The sequence below is a fragment of the Athene cunicularia genome (assembly GCF_003259725.1).
Source record: "Athene cunicularia isolate RWA chromosome Z unlocalized genomic scaffold, athCun1 chrZ_part3, whole genome shotgun sequence".
NCBI classification, from domain to species: Eukaryota; Metazoa; Chordata; class Aves; order Strigiformes; family Strigidae; genus Athene; species Athene cunicularia.
In genome coordinates this window covers 9,893,156-9,911,481 of record NW_020799144.1, presented here as the reverse complement: position 1 = coordinate 9,911,481, position 18,326 = coordinate 9,893,156, and the positions used below count along the sequence as shown (strand labels likewise).

The 18,326-nt window shown below is 36.8% G+C and overlaps 1 protein-coding gene across 1 annotated transcript in view; it reads right to left on the bottom strand.

Moving 5' to 3' along the window:
- Positions 1 to 18,326, bottom strand: part of RASGRF2 (Ras protein specific guanine nucleotide releasing factor 2) — a 91,104-nt gene that overhangs the window by 47,761 nt on the left and 25,017 nt on the right. The window contains exons 13-17 of the mRNA XM_026866501.1: positions 15,242 to 15,324; positions 12,870 to 13,118; positions 12,183 to 12,571; positions 8,836 to 8,964; positions 7,371 to 7,460 (exon numbers count right to left, since the gene is read on the bottom strand). Coding sequence (XP_026722302.1) covers positions 7,371 to 7,460; positions 8,836 to 8,964; positions 12,183 to 12,571; positions 12,870 to 13,118; positions 15,242 to 15,324 — 940 coding nt within the window. The remainder of the gene's footprint in view (positions 1 to 7,370; positions 7,461 to 8,835; positions 8,965 to 12,182; positions 12,572 to 12,869; positions 13,119 to 15,241; positions 15,325 to 18,326) is intronic.

The following is an 18,326-nucleotide window of genomic DNA, read 5'->3' as shown; positions in this document are numbered from 1 at the left end:
ACTATTATTCCTCTTCTCAGAATTAGGGAAATACTCCTTGAATAGTACAGCTGATATCCTTGAATGTGGAACTATATACTCACATCAATCTGTGTGCGAGATGGTAACAACCAAGGAAATACTGTGTCTGTTTAAAGCATTATGTATGTTTCTACATGCTTTTCCATTTCAGGGATCAGCGGGATCCTACTGGGAGTATATGCCTTCATTATTTTGCACGGTACATCTCCAAGTCACATTATTCAGTTTAAGTGCTGAATGCACCTGGCATCAGTATGTACAGCTACAGTGCTTCCTCTTGGCACAGTCACACATACAACTACAGACACACGGACATGAACGTGCACACAGGATCTGATCTCTCTTTTATCATTTGGCACAAGCTGTGTCATTCCATTACTCCAATTAGTGCTTATGCCAGAACAAACAAAACAAAAATATCGTCACACTGGGAGCTGGCAAGTAGTTTGAATGACTGCAGAATAGCACCACCAGTCACAACCTAAAATAAGCTATGCAGCTCTTACTGAAAACTTTTGTGAAACTTTTTCATGCTAATATTGGCCGTTTAAAATAAGCAGTCAGCCTTTATCAATCTGTGCCAAATTTATCAGAATGGAAAGGCCTACACATGACCCATTGTAGTCTGGATCTGTGTGAAACTTGAATTATTACTTTTAGCTAACTTTATCCATCTAATATTGTGACAGTAATCAAGCAGGGATAAAGTGTCAGACTGAGAGCTCAGAGGACTCATCTGCCTCAACGTTCAGTGCTCATGCAGGTTTCAAGAGATGTGTCATTCTGGAAACCACAGCTGTAGTTTACAAAAGTCCATTTATATTTGTTATTGCTGTTACAGATGGGGTATGTTATGGCAGACAAACTCCTACAGCATTTCTGAGGAGATGAGAACTTTCTATATTCATGACAGTGACTCCTGAAGTTGACACTTTTGTACAAGTATTTCCACACTGTTTATACTCAACCACATTCAATTGCTCTGAAATCAAGTTTTGGCAGCTTTACATCAGAACTGGTCAAACAAAGCACAGAAAGGGCCTACAATGTTTTACCCCAGGCAGTGATCAAGAATACACAAATAGCCAAGTCAAAATAAGTCAGATATTTATACCGTAAAAGGATTACACACTTCCCTCCACACATCTTTTCCATCACTAATGTATAACTTATACATACAACAAATGCACTAATGCATAACTGATAATCAGTGGAAAGTAGCATGTAACTTTTTTAAAATATAAAGTTTAAGGAAGGAACTTGATCCCTCCATAGACAGTGGTGTGACTGCAGGATCATCAATCCTGAACTCACAGAATGTCTTAGACACATTGTCAACAGTGGAAACTCCTCGGTGGCATTATGTGGAAGTGGCACCAGGAGGTACTTTTGAATGCCCGGGCATACTGAATTGCTCTGAAGGAAGATAGTGCTGCATTTAGCAGCTGCAGCTAGCAGATTAATGGAGCAGGTTTTGCGCTTGCTCTGTCGAGAATCTGCTACAGCTGCAAAGGACTGTCCAATCACTTCCATGGATAGACTGTAAGAGTTATGGAAAAGCGGATGATACCAGAAAATGGTCTGGTAAACAGACTGATGAGTTTTGCTAGCCCAAACCCAACGGCAATTCAGATTAAGATTACTTCTCTGAACCACCAGAGTTGATTTGTGAAAAAAGAAGCAGCTGGTTGTACTTTCTCTGCATAGAAAGGATTAGCAGGCTGACTGTTTGAGAGATCTTTTGAAATGCTCTTTGATAGAGTACATGCTGCAAAATGCAGCAGCTTTAGGAAAATCACCTGAACAATACTCAGGTAAATAATCCAAGTCAAAGGTAATTTAGCACCAGAGATATGTGCAGGCAACTAATTGAAAGGGGTAGTATATAAGAGATTCATTTTTGTCTAGATGCTTCAAAGCTTCAAGCTGTTACTTTAATTGCTCCTTTAAATCACTAAAATCAGAGAGAATAAAACCATCTTTCCTCCTTGCTAGCATGGGGCAGATTTTCCTACGTGCAAATCATATTTGTCAGAAATACTCCCCCAAAGACTCTTTTTTCCCTACTTCTTTCTCACTCTCTCCTCTCCCTTTCACATGTGTTTTAAAAAACAAATGCTTATACTGAAGAAGCCAGGCCCTCCTGCCAACCACAAGCTTCCATCCCACTCCCATCCTCTCCCATAATATGTCACCTTGTTCTTGTGAAAAATGGTACATTCTCTACAGCGTGGATCGGCATGCTGTAGGAGGAGGAAGGCAGCTTTCAAGCATGCGGCACGCTGGAAATACTGATGTACCCAACTCAAAATCGGATGACAGAGCTGTTGAAATAAAGCTGCTATGTTTATTAGGGAACAACCCGTTTGCTTGGGTTTAAGTATTTGTTTCTTGTCCAACATTTATTTTGCATGTTGAGGGATTTTTGGTCTCTAGTTTGAGTTGAGGAAGAAATTTGAGCTTCTCAAAGTGCTTTCAGTCTATCTGCTACAAGTATAAAAACTATAAAAAGTATGTAAGATCAGTTTAGATCTTGAATCTAAGTTTTTGTCAAAACAATCTCCTTGAAATTCATGTTCAGTAGAACTGTTTCAAAATAAAATGATCAATTTAACGTTAACTATTTTTCTTCCAGTTGTGTTAGGCATTCTTGCCACAGAAGAAATTTGTACATTTGCTAAACTTATGTTAGTACTTTTTGCTTACTTATTTACAAAAGCAACACAGCATTATTTTGCTAATTTGGCTTCATCCTCCCAGCTTTTCAGAGATTTTGAGCAAAGCTTCAACCTATTCTAGCCACACATAGCACTTCCATAGTTTCTAGGTATTAACAAGTATGAGGAACTGCATGCAGAGCAAACAGTTTCAGTAAATGAATGCCAAAAGATGTTTTTTCTTTAAAAATCAGTGCATGATATCTTACTGATCTTGAAAGTGCTCAGATTCTGTGCACAGCCGACAAAAATTTAAGGAGAAAAAAAACCAGTAACATGTTTGAGAAAATTGTACAAAGACAAACCAGAGAAATTTATAAGTTCTACTAGCCACAGATGAAAGAAATACTTTTCCATATAAATTGTTTTTACCTAGTGCTAGGGTTTGTGTGGGTGCTGTATAGATTATACTGCTGTTACTTAATTCCTGTAACATCTGTAGGATTTTTGCAGCAAAAGTACAAATGATTGGTGAGTATTTTGGCAGAAGGTTCCTCTCCCACATTACCAGTCTCACTGCTTTTTTTTACACTGGCTGTGTGACAGACTCTCAGAGAAGAGAAGGAAATCACTCCTGAAGAGATGGGGCTCACTGCAGCTCCCTGGAGTTCCACTTAAGGACTACCTAATTCTCATTGTAAAGCTATAAGAGGTTAGCAGGACATTTGTTAGAATGAGACTGTTGGCATTAAAATTTTTGTAGAAACTTTTCCATATTATAAAACAGATATTGGAGCAGAGCTGTTAGACAACTTGTGCATTGCTTTCGGAAGCTGTCACTGATTCAAGCAGAAATCAAGAAACAGTTTTCTAGAGGTGTATGAACAGTGAGAAGAAAGAGCTCAAGTAACTGATGCCTCTGAGCAGGCATATGCTTGTGAGTGCTCAGGGTTTATCTACCACTCTGAGATGCACGTACAGAACAGAAGTGCTAGGAGCAATGACAGAGCCCTAAGAAGGGAGATGGTAATTCAGAATAAGTGAAGAATACGTGTCCCTGTATCAGCAACCTGAGTTTATACTAGTTTATACCCAGCCATGAAAACTCCGGAGAGGGAAGCTTGCATAACTTTGTTCTCTTCCCTTGCTGAAGAATGAGCTTTATTTCCATGAAAAAAAATTGTAGAGGATTGGAGAATAAAGATGATTTGACCTGACCATTTCTATGTTAGTATGTGTTAGCATTATTACCCTCTTTTTATAAACTGGGAAAAGAATGAAAGTGTGCGGCAACCTAGCAATAGTGACAGAGCACTGCAACAAGCCATGAGCCACCCAGCCATCCTTCACATCCCTCAAAAGAGAAAGGACATGTAAAAGACACAACAAGCTCTATTTACCTCTACTGTGCAAATTACCTTTCATGCAGGCACCAAAGCTGTGTACCTTGGGTACCTTATTTTACTTTCTGTACTTTCACTTCATATTTCTATTTACCTTTATCATGCTGTTAAAATAAAAAAAGTAATATACACATTTTCTGGAAGAGAACAGACAAAAACATGTTTGAAATATGTAGTATGTAGAGATTAATAGTTAGCTAGACAGATGGTCTAGACAATAAGACAAGTAATACAGCTTGGCAACATAAAACTCTGGCTTCCCATTAAGCCACTTGCAGCCTGCAGACAGGACCAACATGGGCAGCATTCCCCTAAAAATACACAAAGCCATCATATGCCCTGGTAGAGCTGTGCATCGCTTTGCACACTTATCAGTATATAAACTGATCATTACATGGTGACAGCAGTTACAAAATGTTACGGCCAGTACCCTCCACAGGAGATGATTAAGTATTCATGTCTGGTTCTGGTAGCGTGTGTGACTATAGAGCATTCCAGTGAGTCTGTTAACTTGCTTGCCTCAGTGGAACCCTTAACAGTCAGAACTGAAAGATGGAAAGTTGAGAATTGGTAAGAGATCATACCCTGGGAAAACCAAACAAAATGGCCAGAAGACTTCAGGAAACAGTGAGCATAGAAAACACACAGATGACCCTTACCTCCTAATACTTTCCTACTACCTTCAACTGATTTCAGCTTCTGAACCTGTTCTAGTTTGCCGGTCTAGTTACTCATGACTTCAGCTTGCACATAGCTGTCCATTTTTTGAACCTGAGTAAGTCTCTTTTCCCTCACAGTGTCCCTCAACAGAATCTCACAGACCTATTTCTTTCACAAAGACCACAAACTTGTGTTTGTTTTGAACGTCATGAAATTCATTCTCTGTTCCTCTCCTAATAATGTCATTTACCTTTTCACTTCCTGCTGAGCACTAAGATCATTTAAGGAACTATCTACTGCAATCCTCAGATCCTAGACCTGAGTGATAGAAGTCCAGCACAGAGCCCATCCTTCCAGGTGCAGAGCTCAGACTGTTTTGCCTCACGTGCATCACCTAGTATTTATCAACACTGAATTTCACCTGTCATTTTATTTATGTTCCATGTGAGAGTATATTAAATGGCACACCACAATGTCTGTGGCAGTGAGGCCAAGGACCAACTGAAAAAAGACAGACAGAGATCTCATTCACTACCCAGACCTGATTCACTAAGGGATCATGTCCATCCTATGCAGTGAATGAGACAGGAGCTCACTGGAAAAAAGCCAGACATTATTTAAAAAAAACCCACGTAATTATAGTAACACATACATGGGGAAGTAATAAAATTATTTGAACTACCCAAATTTGAACTGCGTGACTCTGCAACTTTAATACCATTTCTACCATGATTAACTGAATAGTCACAAAATAGGTGATTCAGTTGGTTAAGCTGTGGTTTGTAGCCTTGAATTTTCATACTGATTGCAGGTGAACAGCCTTGCTCAGGCTCAACCTTCTGAGACTCCCCACCACACGTTTTTCTTGTCAGATTTGCTGCAGAACCATCTCATTGCTTTTTTACATTACCCGGGAGAATGAACTTTTATGCAGAACTAGCCATCTAGCAACACAAAAAAATACTGAAGAATATTAGGGATGTTGTTTTTTTCCTTCTTCAACTTCCACATGCTTTGATATTCCTTCAGTTGACTGCATACTTGTAGACTTTATTTTCTTTCATACTTCAATACTACAAATAATGAAAAGCTGTGCTTTGAACAATACAAAAGTAGTCATTGGTCCTAGTGGGAAAGAACAGTATTTTTCACTCTTACTGCACTTTTTGAACAATTTGTAAACACAGTGGAATTAATTCATAAAGCAAAATATGTCACTGATTCCTTGGCAGTGTCTGATTCCAAAGGCAGAGGATATTCACCATTTTAAAAAAAATAAATATGTTTGTGACAGCCAAGTTCCTAAAAATTTACATTAGTCTCTTGTGATCTAAAGATCTAAAGTAACAGAAGCACTGATCAATGTTTATCCACAAATTATTTTCTCATGATGCCCACCCACTCATCAAGCAAACAGCCACAACTTTAGACACAGGGGATACTAAATCCACTGAAATCAATGGTGATGAATTACTGACTTTTATAGAATTTTATGAGTGATTTTGATAGTGAGGTCGTCAAAACAATTTCTTGACATTCCAACAGTTATGATGGAAAAGAGGCAGGTGTTAATTTACAGTTGGACTACGCTTTGGCATACATACTCAAAATGAACTGTGGGTTTTCATGTGTCAATGATTTTGTGGACTTTAAAAAAGTTGCTTTTTTATTTGTAACACGACCTAGGACGGGATTTGGTTAGTGGAAAATACGTATATGTCAAAGGGTGCACAGCAAGACAGCAAGCAAATTCAGAATCTAAACCAAGTATTTTAAATTTCACTAAATACATCTAGTCAGTAGATAACATAGATGCTTTCCAAGAAACACACAGTACACATCTGCAATAATTTAGTTGAGTACAACCGCTCTTATGTATACCAACCCTGGACATAAAAAAAATCTCATGTTCAAAATAAAATCTTAAATTGCACGTGAATACAAAACTAAGAAATATACAATCTAGATGTTTAGCAGATTATATATATGTAAAATATTAATCTTTCAGTAATAGGCTGGACTAGAAATATTAAGGACAGAATACAAGAATTCAGCTAACAGATGATGAACTGAAAATATGGAGTGATAATATAACTCTGATTTAAGTCAGCAAGAAAAGCTATCATTGGTTTATAGGTTTCATGTTTTGTTCTAGAATATATTTCTGAATACTTTCTCATCCTTTCCTGCTTTAAAGTAGACATGGTGATGGTTGCTGGCAAATCCCCAGGACAGGGTGGTATATGAACAGCCTAAAAGATTATTTTATTCTTTAATGACATAAATAGCTTCATCAGCAGACTGCCACAGCAGGAAATGCAACAGGGTGGATGTACCTGAACAGCCTTTCTTAAGCTGTTTTAGTCATTCTTATGGGTTAATTTCATTGTCAATTAAATGAGTTATTTTCACAACTGGTATATAACTGGAAGAGAAGGCACCAAGTATCTGTGAATGCTGTACTGCACTGTCCACAAAAAGCACAGGATTCCAGATTCAGAACACCAGCAGATTGAAGTAACAAATAGGAGGCTATTTAGGATTCTGGTAAGTATGTTCTTAAGAAATATTTACCTTTTGAGACCTAGGTCTCTTACTGTTATCTCTCTTTATTGCACTTTTCTCTCACCTGGTGGACTCCCGTGCCCTGCTGCAGCTGTAGCAATAGCAAAAGCAGATGCAGGCGAAACCGAACAGTGGCTGTTGTCAGCAGTTTGTACTGTAAACGGGACAGAGAAAAGTGAACAATTTCTACATACTTTTCATATTTTTCAAGTGAAGCAATACTTTAATACTAATGTTTATACACTGTGAACAGTTTATGTTTCATTGCCAGAGGACTTTATATAAAGTAAATAAAAATATCATAATCAAATTTGTGATTATGTTTTATTAAGCTTTATTATAAGGTTATAATAATATAATGTTATATAGTTATTAATACATAGCTATTAATACTATATAACCTTATATAATATTACTAAATAGTTATCAATAATAGTTATAGTATTAATGGTATATTAATATTGTCATATTAATAATAGTTATTAATATTATGTAACCTTATATAAGGTTATATAATATTATGAGGAACAAGCAGTAACCAAACAGAAAAAAAAAAAAAAAAAAGACAAAAACAATGGTGTAGAAAATTAACCTAAACAAAATTAATGTATAGGCAAATGAGCATATTAACCAACTTCTGATCACTAGACTCACGTATTTTCCCAGGTCACTGCCTAGGGTGAGTACAGTTTTGCACAATTTATCAAATCTTCTCTATAGGGAGTGCTGTGAACATTGCTTCTGACTAGTACTTAGATAATACAGCGCTCTTCCCCACAGTTTCCAAACCCCAAACCTTGTCATCTCACCACAACCGTGCCCAATAACGTATGATTACTATTGGTTTAAAACTTAAGTTCTCAACAACTTATTAACAGTTGCAAAGACTGCCTAGAAACATGGCTTGCTTGTGATGACAGCATTGTAAGTGTTCATGGACGTAGCTCACAGCTCTGCTAATGATTTCAAAGAGACATGTGAGAGCTATTTGAGGAGCTCCAGCTCTCACTTTTCCTCTTCAATTGAGCAGTTTATTCAAATTTTGCAACAAATAATGTGACACCATCTGTAAATGTTCAGTGTTATACAAAGAGGCAGACACAGTCATTCCCCATTGACAATAATGGGTGCTGTGTACTTCATGATTATGTATGGTGCCCAAAATATGTGCCCTTGGTAGCTGAAAAAAACTCTGTCAAGGTCTTGAGAGTCTTGTGAGGATAGGACTGATTCAATGTTAGTCTTGAACTTGGGCACATCCTGCTCAAGATATTTAAGAACATTTCACCATACTAAAGTCCCACTATGCTTCCAAGTTTCTTGTTATTATTATACAAATTAACTGTTGCAATTCACATTCTAACAGTTTGGGGTTTTTTTAATACCCAAGATACCCAAGAAATAAGCAAAATACAAGCCAAACACATTATTCAAACATTATTATTTTCTACTACCCTGCAAAGATTACAGCTACAGTATTTAAACTCTTTGAAAGTGGCTGACAGAAGCAAGAAACATCAAGTTCTTACCTCCTGGTTGACGATAGCGGAGATGACGTGGTGTTGAGGGGGATCTACATGGGGAAAGCTCTGTGGTATCCACTGCTGAGGTGCCTTCAGGAATGGTCCGGTCCACTGACACAGATTCTAGAACTGCTGCTTTAAAAGAGAATAAATGTTAATACTGGGATGATAATTCATCATTTGTAACTCTTTAAATGTATATTACATATTATAAGATTAAATATAAAACAACTTTTATATAATGTATCAATTACTGTATTAATTGTTATGCTATGTTATGCTAACGTATTTATAAAGTGTAAATGTTTTTTTAAAATATCAAGAGGCCATAGGGAACTACAGTATGGGGCTTTAAGATACATGTTTTTAAAGCACAGATTATAGTCAGATTAGTTTGCTTTAGATATGGAGTGCCTCTGCAGAGATTATAGAGTATGTGGGTGATCCATCACTCTCAGTTTACAAACACCAAGAGATATAAAATCTACAAAGGATCAACTCTGAACAATTTGAACTGTACTGCATTGATACAGAATATGTACATCAAAGGGGATTTCACTGAAAGGTAACATTTAACAAAAGGCTATTAATTAATAGCACTTAATACCAGTGTTTCCATACCAACCTAATACCACTAAATACCATCTAATGCAAAGTTGTTTATGTTTAATCTGTGGTATACAGTTGTTTTAAACAATACTGCTTCTGGAACATGTCATGAAACTTCTGCATTAAGAAGGCTCAGCAATAATTATCCTCTGGATGGAGTTAAAGGACTGGGAAAGTTTTGTGCCAATGATACAGCCACACAAAATCTCATAAATAAAGAGCTTGGTGAAAACCAGCAAGCTCTCAGTTTTAAAAATAGCTTGGATAAGACTGTACTTTTAGGTCAGCAGAATATGCAGTGAAAGGCATATGTAGTAGGGATACTTGAACTCAGGTTTTATAAGCGTTGGGAAAAAAATCCTTGCTGGATAATGATGTGTAATCAAAAACTGCCCAATAAAATGGCCAAACAGCACTGAAGAGTAGATTACTCGCTAGAAGAGTAAAAAAGGAATGGCAAAAATACTACTTCCGAAATGAGGGGGAAAAAAGCTGATAAAATATATCCTGCGCTTTATATGAATTACATTTGTGCCTGCAGCGTAAGCACTGTACATATAAAGATATGTATAAACAAAAGCTTTGGAAAACTAAAACTTTGAAAGCAGACAACAACTTTGAAAGTGGGTGACGAAGGTGGAAATTCCAGCATGTAAATGGACAACATTCAAGGAGAAAACCAACCACTATAATAATATGCCCTGAGGAACAGAACTTGTATGGTTATAGAGCATTTAGAGTAAGCCATAGCTGTTTGCTTGGAAATCCGGCAGTACCAGAGCAACAGCATTAACTGGAATGGGGTGATGGCTCCTGATTATGTAGAAACAGTTTCTTTACTCAGAAAACTTCAGAAACAAATAAATTTACGTATGATAGGAAACGTGCAGATTAGCATTTTATGCTTTTCCTGCAATCCATTTCTATACCTGTTGTGCGATTTCTTTTTAAACTTTTAATCTTATGCATCTTCCCCAACATGTTACATGTAGCTGGGTGACAAAAGGACTTTTCCCTGCAGAACCGAGCTATCTAGCTGCAGATTCCTCCGAACTGTGTGAAGCAGATCCCCAAAGGGACTGGAGACACTGCACAGACAGCAATTTAGCATTTATATGAGGTTCTTGCCATTTCCAAATGTTCCTCACGCTGCCCAGATGACACTTCCAGATTAGATATATTGGAATGAAAAATCTGCATCCTTCTGCAACAATGCCAAGTGCCAACACTAGGTCAGAATGACCTATTTACTAGTTTACAGTGTATAGCAAAAAACATTACACCTAAGACTGAAGTTACTTGTGTACAATTAATTTTAATACACAGTCTATATTTTAGGACAGTCTGTGCTATCACATTGATTTGAATGTGATTACACTAGTGCACAAGAAGAATTTGCCCAACTGTACATAGTAATTATTACGTTTTATATATATAAAGTCTGTTATATTATTAATTTTAAAACATCCAACATACAGAAATATAATGGTCAAGTATAACAGCCAACCAGCATTTTATGAAAGCATAAAGCATGGACAAGCATAGATTTCCATAATGCTAAGATGGCTAACTTTTCTGTTAAACAGATCTTTTGTTAGGCTATATTCTGCAAAAACAATCTCTCTGCATAATAAAACATTAAATTTCTTACCAGGGCACTTATTTCAACTTATCAGTAATGAGTAGACATAATGCTTCGATCATATTTTTCTTAGTTTATGTTTGGTATTCTTTTTTCTTCTTTTCTTTTGGATTATATCAATTTTTATTGTTACAGTACTTGCAATTAAAACTGAGCTCCATTTTGCTCAGATTTACAGTTCACATTCCTCAGACTGTAAGTCAGGCCACGTAAGACAATTTCTAAACATGAATTTTAGGAATAAAATACCATTAAAAAAAAAAATTTCTTCATCTTCTGTTTAACATAACAATACTAAAAAAATACTATATACTTCTAATTCAGAAGACCATCTCTTCATCCCCAAAGAGCAATAAGAAATAAGCACACACACATCCTATGAGATTAGAGCTGCCTTCTTGCTTTGCCATCTATAAATACAGTGCTCCTATTCTAGATGCCTGCATTGAAGTTTGTATCGACTAACTTTAGCCCTCTGGAAGTAGTACCTATTCCAAGGTGCCTTACACAATCCATAGAGGAAAACAAGGCATTTTCACAGGAGCAATTAATCTATTTTAGACATCTACCTTCTGGATGGATAACAACCAGATGGTATGAATCTCACCAAAGTACCAAGTGCATCACATAAATTATTTGTTTGGATTAGTGATTAAATCTTTCTGAAAAACTAGCCCTGTTATGTAAACATGTTAAAGCTGTTAGGCCTTCACATCTCTATTTCTTCTTAACTTAGTATTTTACTTCCTGTAGTAATTGTACAACTCCAAAAACTTTCACCTCAGGAAACACAGCTGGCTTCAAGTATTTCCTTCTGCCTTTCTCTGTAACCCTTTCCTGAAGTGAAAACAGACAAAGCCATTCTGCCGTACCACTATTTTTATAAAGAAGTAACAAAGGGGTGGAAACAGACAACACATTGAAGCTTTTAGTCGAGGAGAAATAGAGAGCATACTATTGGTTTCACAACACAGCTTATGGTGGTCAGAAGAAAAAAAAAATCATGAGAAACAACTTCTCAGCAGTAATCCATATCAAGCCTACCTTAGAGACTATACTATTTATGAAAAGCAACATTCATTATTTTGTGGGTATGTAATACCTCTTCGAATGCTTCTCCTCAGCTTGTTACAGAGGTCAACGCGAGGGTTCTCCAAGCTGTCCTCTGCAGAGCCAGGGCTTTGCTCGGGAGAGGAGGGCCCTTTGCTAAGGTCCAGTGGTACTTTGCCAGCCGTTGGCGGTGGGGAGGTGGCCGGGCTGTAAGTCGAGGTAGGACTGCTCGCCACAGATGAAGCAGAGAGGTCAAGGGCACCAATCCTTGAATTCAGTGGCGAGGTCAATGACAGTTTTCGGGTTCTGACAGGTGAGGAAGTTCTGGAGAGTGACAATGGAGGAGGAGAAGAAAACTTGCGACAGAGATGTGGTGACTTCCCATCAGCCAGGTACTCTCCTCTGTTGTTTTGACTGGTCGCAAAGAATAACTCCAGAGACCTGAGAGTAAGAAACAAAATAAAGCAATAGATGATAACAAACACTGAACATATTTACAAACAAATTTTGTGCAAATCTGCGTGATACTGTAAAATCTGTACGACACTTAGTCCTCAAAGCCTGGGCAGGAAGTTGAGACAGACTTACCTAAAAACTTACATCCTATTTACAAACGAAGAACTTTCTTCTTGGATTTATTTATATAACAGAAAAACATAATTTAAAAAAATTAACAACAAATGATCCCATGGTATTATGTAAGAAATCTATGATAGAAGGGAAAGACCCCAGAGCTCACCTGACAGGAATGGAAGTGAAGGGACGCCTGTATATATCTGAAAGTTTTTCCAGTACAACAGATGCGGTAGTAAATATGCGGTAAGTATGTAAGAAAGTATTCAGGAAATCAATACTTAGAAATCTCAAGTCTGTTAGCCGCTCCAAAAGGCGCTCAACACTTGCATAACGGATTTGGGGTACTTTGCAGGAATTCAGTGTTTTGCTGAAGCAGATATCAATGTCATCTCTGTGAAGACGAGCATCAGATCTACACAAAAATTAAATTCAGAACACTTTAGCAAAGAGGAAGAGTGATTATGGTACAGCAGTGGCATCACTTTAGCTGCTCCTGTCAACGCAGAAGCAGCAAATAGGTGTGCGTTCTTGTATTTCATCAGCACAAGAAAACTCTTAATCTGTGGTGATACCGGTGTCCATTCAGTTGTATTTTATGTCACAACTTAAGGAATTTAAATTCTGGTTTTGGCAGATAATAAATTTACGTTTCAAAGACTAAGAAACCATTAATGATGCTTAAATTTCTGAAATGGAACAGGAGGCATTATTGTCCCCTCTTGCCTCTTTCAGACATTTGTGTCCTGTATTCCAATATTACTCTAAGTTCAGTACAGAATAATAGTGGACTGAATGCAACTTTTTTTCTGCTGGGATCTAGCTTTATCTAAAATACACTAATGGACCCTAGCAAAACTAACCCCTTAGCTAAGCTTAAGGCTGCAAGGTAACACTTGCCCTCAGGCTCCAAAAATTACTTAAAAAAAAAAAAAATAAAAAGGAAACAACATGAAACATCTCAAATTTCAAAGCAAAAACCATGGAGAGGCTTTGTTTCAGTGAAAAAAAAAAAAAAAAAAAAAAAAAAAAAAAAAAAAAAAAAAGGACTAAGCTCTGTTTGAACATCAAAACAAAAATCAGACATTTACATAACCTGCTCATGTTGGTTTTTTTCCAAATTTGGTTTTCCATTATTTTATCTAGCTGAAGGCTTAGTTTGTAATAAAATGGGATGGATTCTAGGTAGAGTATCTTTCAATACTGCCTGATCTTTTTGTTATAAATTATTTGATTTAGCAATATAGCATCAAGATATTCCACACACTTCTAAACTGCATTACATAAAAGAAACAATAAAAAATTCTTAAGTGGAGTCCTCAGAAAAGTGGCAAAATATTTTTTTTTCATCCAAAGACATCTGACTCTAAACGTCAATGTGTGCTAAAGATCAGAAGAGTAAAATCTTATAAAGAGAACACCAAATTTGTGTCTATTGTTAAGATCCTGTATGGTTTTTACAATTGGTTTCTTTCTCTTGACACTGGCGTTAAGACCTTGCTGTACACTACACTTTGAAAACAGATGGACATAGTTTTAACATTCAGCAGGTAACAGAAGTGTTTACACACTGGAGGGTTCCTGGAATAAAACTGAAGACAATAAAATGTCTTCTTTCCAGGGATCAAAGGTATGTGCCCTAACAGTGTATTCACAGATGCTATCTCTTTTTAATTTCTAAACATACACGAGGAAACCAGAGGCAACAACTAAAAAAGAGGCACTTAGGAAACCTTCATATATGGAGTACATCCAAGAGACAGAAATGGCCTAGTTACAGATAACAGTAAGAAAGGAAATACTTGTGTTTCTATCCCTGTGGTTTTTTCTCTTTTTATATTGGGTAATAGTAGGCAAAATTCATGTAAACAGAGATCTGTAGAGGATCCAAGAGGTAAAATTGTATTAGAAGTTTGAAATCTTGTACTGAAAATTGCTATCTACAAATAAAAATCACTTATTAATGACTGAAAGAATTCAAGGGTGAAGGAAGCAAGTTTATGAATAATGATGTACCTTGATGTGAACAGTTAAAATTATGGGAGAAAATAATTTTTTCTTAGAAATAAGAGAAATAAAGAGAAGAAAAAATGTATTACAACAAAATACCTTAGAAAATGGTACTTGCCTGCAGTCCCCTAAATTTTGAAGACTTTTAAAAATATGTTCGATAAAATTATGAGTGGTATGACAGAGAAAAGCTAAGAGAGAGTAACATTATTCATCTGAAGCATAACTGAAGTAAATGTCGCAAATAATAGAAAAATCTGATCTGTGAACCTATACAGTCCAATACTATGAACTGAGAATTTACCATTTTGAGTCATCCCTGTGAAAAGATACATTTTGAGATGTAGAATTAATTCCATTCAACAAAAATGCAGAAAAAAAAAATAGAAGGCTGTATTTTCCAGATACACATTTTTTTAAAAGTATTTATTAAAAAAACAAAAACAACAACAACAAAAAAATCACCACCACCCCAAACAAACCAACAAGCTATTTCATTCACTAGTAAAAAAAATATGCTGCACTTACTTGATCATATGTGGCACCGTGACTTTGGAGTTTTCTTCAAACACTATGGTCATTAAACCATTGCATCTTATATTATCAATGCACTGTGAAAACAAACATTGGAAACTGTTAAATCAAAACACAGGGTGAGGGGACTTCCTTCCACACTTTTCATATCACTGTAAGCTTAAAGTATAGCTTTTACCAAGTATGGACTGACTGGTACAAGGTATTTTCCTAAGTGGAAAGCAGTGATGCAAGAACTGTAGTGGACATGCTTCTCTAGTCTTCTGCCTTTGATTTGCACATCTGCAAGTCCATGCATCTTTACCAGCACACTCAAAGCATTCAGCTCAGCATCCTTTTTTCCACACGATTAAGTATTTTGAGTAGGAAGCTAAATTTCCTTTGAAGTTTCTTTGAAACTGAACAAAATTAAGTATCTCTAGGATTTCCTGAATGAGTGTTAAGCCTGAAAAATCAATACAGCAAAAAATTAGAATAGTTTGTACAGAAACAGATACACTAATACCTTAACTAACCTTTACCCCATGTGAAATGACCAAAGAGAAATATAAACAGTTTCTAGAAACACACTTGTAAAAACAAATTCAAGTGGTGGTGTTATTGTGAAACACAGCTGTGAAGATGCTGTCCAAGGAGTTCCTTGCAAACTCCTGTATAAATGTTTTGGGTCAGGTATTAGAAGCTGGAAAGACACTTCTGGGGCGTGGCTGCACCACATACTGCTTTAGAAATTACAGGCTGTCCTGTGGCCAGAAGAAGTCTACAAACGAGGGGTGCATAGGCTGTCCTTCAAGCCTCAAAGTAGTTCAGTGCTAGCAGCACACAGGGGTAGCTCGAAGCCATTTGTACAACATTATCTTCCGGTTTGTACTTTTATATGTTTAAGATAACCTTAAGATAACCAAGCCTCACTCTCAGAAGTCAGCAGTCTGCCAGTGGATCAGACTTATGTGGTCTGCAACAAGTACCTGCTACCTAACACTACAGGACTCTTGTCTTTATAATACTTTCTAATTTTATTCATCAAGTATCATACATATGCACATATAAACCCACTATTTCTTTACGTCAATAAATAGGAGTTTCCAAAATGGTCATATACATTTAGCTTGACTTCAGGAATGAAACTAGTCTGCTGGCTTTGGAACATCTCATAGTAAAATAATGATTGACGTTAGACTCATCAAACAAGATAATCAGAGGCCTCTTCAGGTTTAAAATATATCTATGTAGCTATATGCATTTTTAAATTCAGGTATGTAAGAGTATTTGAAAAGTGCAGTTGTAACAATTCACATTACGATTTTACATCATTACCTAAAAGCACTGAGAAAAAACATATCTAATAAAAATACATAGTTTCCCCCCATGTGAATTTTAGATGTTGCAAAGATGCCCTTAGCACCAACTATAAATCTGCCTGAGCTAATTCAGCACTGTTACCCCCAAGTCTGCACAGGCCTCACATTTATCCTTTTCCTGATAAATACTATAATTCCAGCTATGGAATAAGTGTAATGGGGATCTAGGGCCAAATGACAAGTTCAAACTAGAAGAGGGGAGGTTCTGCATCAACCCATACAATTTTTTTAAGTCTATGGTTTGCATGAAACAAATATAAATTCAAGAAGTCTCACCAAGAACATATAGACAAATATGACTTATACATCTTATGCATATATAATAAGATACGGACTTTTGGACACCAAGACTAATGCTGTGACTGAACAGCAACTACATGTATACTTTTTTTACCTGCAAATATGGGAGACCACATACTAAAAAAATACTTTTTACATGCCCTTTTTGTTAGCATTTTCCTATGTTCTCCTTGAGGGTTGTAGCCAGGGTTAAAAAGAAAAAAAATGCTTCTGGGCACGTGATTAATTCATTTTTTATGGCAACATTTCATTGGCAATGAGCTCAGTCAGAAACACTGTTTAGTTTTCAAGAGACCACTGTTCTCAATTGTTTAGAAGTTCTTATGCATTATCCAAATTTTCACCCAAATTTCCTTTCTCCAGCACAAGACAGGTGGCATGCTTCTTGTGTTATTTTCTTCTTTCTTGCTCTCCAGATGGAGTATAACTACTAAGTCAACTAACTTGATTGCTATTTGTAAACAATGGTACCAATTCATGCCCCAAATGTCTGCGCAGTCTGCACTGCATCTTGTGCCCCTTCTTACTTCTTTTTTTCCTTTAAGTTGCTGATTATCCCCTCAGCACCTCTTGCTTCATTTCCCTTGTAAGGCTGGAGAAGCTTTTTCTGCCTCATAATGTTAATAGACCTCAGTTTTCCCAGAATTTCACTTACAAGCTTCTGTTAATCGTTCGCTCCGTATCTCTTCAGAATACTCCTGTCTTTAAAAGCTGTGAGATCTCCCCTCCCTCAAAGAGGGATCAAGGGAGAAACCCGTCTAATCATTTTCCTGGTAACCTGGCCAACTCTCTGCTCTCTCATCTACATGCAGCTAGCTGTGCTTACCACTGCTTTGCTAAGAGTCTTCCAAGCTTTGTAGGCAATCAGCTCTCAAGTCAGCTGCGGAGCTTTTCAGCTCTTCCCCTGACATCACAGTAGCACTGTTTGGTGCTGGGGTGGTTTGGAGGAGAAGACCTGACCTTTGGAGGCAGACCCAAACTCTGATCTCTAGTCTACACAGACGGCAGACAACTCTCTCATTTAAATTTATCACTATTTAGGCTAAGAATGGACTTATTCCTGAACATCCCGTGTTTCAGGACAGTTCTTAAACAGTCTTTCCTCCCCAGCAAATAATTCCAATATTTTAAATGCCAATGGAACAACATAATTCACTGAAAAAACATTTTCTAAAATCTGCAACCAGGTCTGTCTGTAAGATCCATATGCACCAACCTTCAGGTCATACCATATTTTGAGATCTTATCTTCATATTTTCATTCGTTTAAAAAAGTTAGTCCAGAAGAAAGTAACTCAGAATACTTATTTTTAAGCAATTTCTATTCATTATGATGATAATTCATCTGGAGATGGTGACAGCAATGGTAGCACCCTTAGAAATCCATCAAATTCCACCTGGTATTTGTCTAGTTAACTA